The 4332-nt window shown below is 31.3% G+C and overlaps 1 protein-coding gene across 1 annotated transcript in view; it reads left to right on the top strand.

Annotated features, from left to right (window-relative positions):
- The window catches only part of LOC106878546 (general transcription factor 3C polypeptide 3), a 103625-nt gene that overhangs the window by 97338 nt on the left and 1955 nt on the right, over positions 1–4332 (top strand). Inside the window, exons 4-5 of the mRNA XM_052970963.1 lie at positions 2422–2508; positions 3886–3984. Coding sequence (XP_052826923.1) covers positions 2422–2508; positions 3886–3984 — 186 coding nt within the window. The remainder of the gene's footprint in view (positions 1–2421; positions 2509–3885; positions 3985–4332) is intronic.

Here is a 4332-nt window from a genome sequence, read left to right as displayed (position 1 = left end):
AGATTGATAGCGATATTTTTGATACACACAGAACAAAAAACAGTAGAGAAGAGTAAAAAAAAATAGAGTATTATTTACTCTTAACTGTGAAACAATTGTACTAAATTAACTAAAGGCAAGTGTTTTTTTTACTCTTCTCTACTGTTTTTTGTTCTGTGTGTATCAAAAATATCGCTATCAATCTAGAGTAATAATTTGTAGTTTTGAAATCAGTAGTTCTTTGACTGCTATTTCTGAATTCTCAGTATGTTGGAGAAGCAGGTTACTGTCAATCCCTATATATTTATGATATATATATATATATATATATATATATATATATCAGGTTGGTGCAAAGTAAGGGCCGATTTTTTTGAAGACAGTTTTAGATAGTATTTTTTTAAATTGTGCCTTGTAATGTTTTAAGAATGTCACAATGAGTAATTTATTCATTTTTCTTTCAAAATCTGATTGTATTGGCCATAATCTTCTGCTATTTTCACACCTATGTTTCTCCCATCTAAAGATGTCTTAGTCTATGAGTTTCCTAAAGCTGTCAATGCAAGCACAGCAGCAAAGTCACTTTAGAGAGTTTATGGGTGTGATGTAGGGAGTGAAAGAAGTTGCAGGAGATGGTTTTCTCACTTCAGAAGTGGGGATTTGAGTTTGAAAGACAAGCCAAAAGAAGGTTGTTCAAAACAACTTGATTCTGAAGAGTTGGAAGTTGTTGTCACAGAAAATCCAACTGCTACTTGTAGAGAACTTGCCTAACAGTTTAACCTATCCCATACAACTGTTCTATGTCAACTGAAAAGGATTGGAAAGGTTTCAGTGGTTGGAAAATGGGTCCTGCACAAACTGTCTCCAAAGAATCTACAACAGCGTGTTGTTTGTTGTCAGTCATTGCTTTCACAACACCTTAAAGGAACCATTATTAGGAAGGCTTGTTACAGGTGATGAGAAGTGGATCCTTTACCATAACATTAAATGCTGCCAATTGTGGATCAGTCGAGGAGGAAGACCTGTTCAACAATTAAGAGGAGGACTTCATCCAAGGAAGATCATGTTGAGTGTATGATGGGATATTGAAGGAATTGTCCATAATGAACTGTTAGACAACAATCAAACAATTACTGCTAATCTCTACTGTGATCAACTTCATCATTTGAAAACTGCTTTGAACAGAAACTGATCCAGTTTAGTCAACAGAAAGGGTGTCATCTTCCACCATGATAATGTTCATCCTCACACAGCTCAACTGACCAAAGATCTCTTGGAAGAGTTTGGTTAGGAAGTATTGCTTCATCCTCCATATTCTCCAAACCTTGCTCCTGATTATCACTTGTTTCAGGGACTACAGAACCATTTGAATGGTTTTTGATTGACATCAAGAGAAGAGGTTGAAAATTAGTTGGATTCATATTTCGCATCAAAACCTAAACAATTTTACAAGCATGGCATTTATAAGCTTGTTGGCAAATGGAATGAAGTTCTAGAAAGCAATGGAAATTATGTTAATGAATAGGGCTTTTTTATTTTTAATAGAGACCTTAAAATCAGCCATTACGTTTTGCACCAACCTCACACACAACACATTCTTTCTCAGTTCAGAAACCTTTCTTTGACTGAAATTCCTCCTCTGTGCACCAAGTGCCTTCTGTTTGAAAATCATGTGATACAGGAAATTTCTTATTAAAACTAATGCAGCTTCATTATCTAATAGTGTATTCCACTAAAGTATGGGAAAACTACTGAAGCATAGACAAAGAAAAATTAATTTCCTGAACAGAAACCTGTAAATTCAAAAGAAACCACTAACTACTCATATGTTACGATATCTGACCAAGTTGTAAAACCCCAAATTATAAAATCCATGTAATTATAATCAATTGTGTATATTTTAATTTAATTCATTTGCATACATTTGAAATTGATCTTCGATTATGCTTTCAATAAGAATAATGAAATCAACACAAGACTACACATATTATTTGGGTGGACATAGGGATTATAGATGATTTAATTAATCTCCAGCATTTGACTAGTATTTGTCAGAACTAAAAGAATGATAAATAAAGTCAACTCCATCTGAATTTGAGCCATAATATGAACATAACATGCTTATCATATCTAATTAAGATTTCATTACATTTTCAGAATCATTTACCCATTCAAAAGTTACCAGTTTTTACATTACCTTTACCTCAGTAATACTAATTTTATCTTCATACATATTTCAAAATTCAGAAGTGTATATGGATATTGTATTTTATTCCCAGAAAACTGAGCTGTTATACCTGATACATTGTACTGTCAGGAGCAATGGTAACAACAGATTTTTCTAAATGATTTTTATAAGATTTTTTATAAATGTACTTCTGAGGAAAACTTTGTTTTTATTCATAAAAAAATATAACATACTGTTACCTGTTTTCTCTGTAGGAAGCTGAATTTTTATGCCTTATAGCTTGTACTCTCAGTAGAAATGGCAAGTTGGCATATAATCTTATTCGAGAAATTTGTGTCAAGGTTAGTTTTTGCACTATTCTTTTTTTTTTACTTAGTTTATTTTATTTTTCTAAATGCACTCATAAATAATGCACACTACTAATTATGAGCTATTTCAACCAAATAAGAGGATTGCTTTGATTCACCTTATCTTTCTAATCATTTTGTGAAGATGTAGGAAGTGCCAAAGTCCTTTTTTTTTTTTTTTTTTTCACAGGAGAAATTTTAATTTACTTCTTTGAAACATGCAGCAAGACATTAAAAGTTTTTCTACAGGAGTGTGAATGTGATCTAGCTGAAGCATTATAATCACAAAAATTCACTCATATGCTAGCTTATTGAGCAGACAGTTTCAGTGATTGACCTAAGGGCTTCTCTTGATAAGAAAGGATATGTTAAAGGCTTGTGAAAAGCTAAATGATTCCAAAGAAAAAATTACTCCTTTGGTGTCAGATAGAAAAAAGCAATCCTTCAAATTTCCCTTCATTTGAAGTGATGATTGATGATGCTGGATACATAACTTTTACTGAGCTTGAAGAAATTGTAGCATATGTGGAAATGCTGTCAAAATTGTTTGATGGATATTTTGCTACTGGAACCCTAAAGATTAAAAAAAAAAGTTTATGAATCTATATTCCTGCAACTTGGAGAAAATATCAGATGGATTAAGTAAAATCTTACTGATTTACAGACAAGTCAAGCTCTTTGGTTATAATTTAAAAGCTAGTCTTTGGAAAAGTTTTAGTGTTCAGCACTGGAAAAGAATTCTGTGTACTCATTTCATTTGGAACAACATATTTGTGTGAATTCTCTTTTGCCAATCAAAAAAAAATTGAGGAATTACCTGTGGATCACTATTAGTAAAAGATTCTGTCTTGATAAAGTCATGAATGAGAAGCAAGAACAAAAGAAGTCATTGAGTTTTATTTTCACAGCTGTGATTAATTTCATTGTTTAAAGAGTTTTTTCCTAATTACTCAAAAGTGTATTTTTTTTTTAGTTCAGTTTGGTTGCTGTATGTGATTCAATTAAAAATATAAGTTAGTTGCTAGAAAATTGACTTTTCCATCTTCAAATATTATATTACTTTTGTAGGGAGAGTGAAAATTAATCAAGCCATTTCTTAGGAGAGTGGAGCAAAGAAAAGATTGAGAACCACTACTTAAGAATAAATGTATGAATTCCATTTAATTGTTAGAAACCAGTATATGTTTGAAGATTTACATAAGATACATCAAATGTAGTATACTCCAAAAGAAAAATTCTATTTTGTGATAGTGTCTTTTGGACAGTTTTCTATATCTATGCTTAATAGGTATTAGTGTCTTTTTTATAAATTTTAAAAAGTTTCAGATAGAAATATTATTTTATTAAATACTTTTCTCTTGTCTTTTTCAGGAAATCAATAATAACCAAGCCTGGAATCTTTTCAATCAAGTCATTATATGTTCTTCTGATGGACGTCACAACAGGTTCTGTTTACGTCTAATGATGAAAGTAAGCCCGATATCTTATACTTCCATTTTAAATTGTATTGCTTTAAAAAAAAAAAAAAACGAATGTTAATCCCCTCAAATTTTTATTATTCAAGTATTCATATTTAATTTTGTTTATCATTAATGCAACATTTCATATGTTAAACATTTGTCTTTTGCTGTTCCAAACATCAGCTTAGTATAAGGGAGCCTCTCTGCAATAACTTGACCTTATAGAAATAGTGGCCAGATTTTCTGCAAATCACACCCCACATTGTTAGAAAAGGACATATTGGATAATGTGATCCTAGGTATTTGATTCTGGGTAAAATGGTCAAATGGATAGATATGGCTGAAATACTTTTGAAGG

Source organism: Octopus bimaculoides, chromosome 10, assembly GCF_001194135.2.
Source record: "Octopus bimaculoides isolate UCB-OBI-ISO-001 chromosome 10, ASM119413v2, whole genome shotgun sequence".
NCBI lineage: Eukaryota > Metazoa > Mollusca > Cephalopoda > Octopoda > Octopodidae > Octopus > Octopus bimaculoides.
Note: the sequence above shows the minus strand (reverse complement) of the source record. Positions and strands in the feature narration are given on the sequence as shown.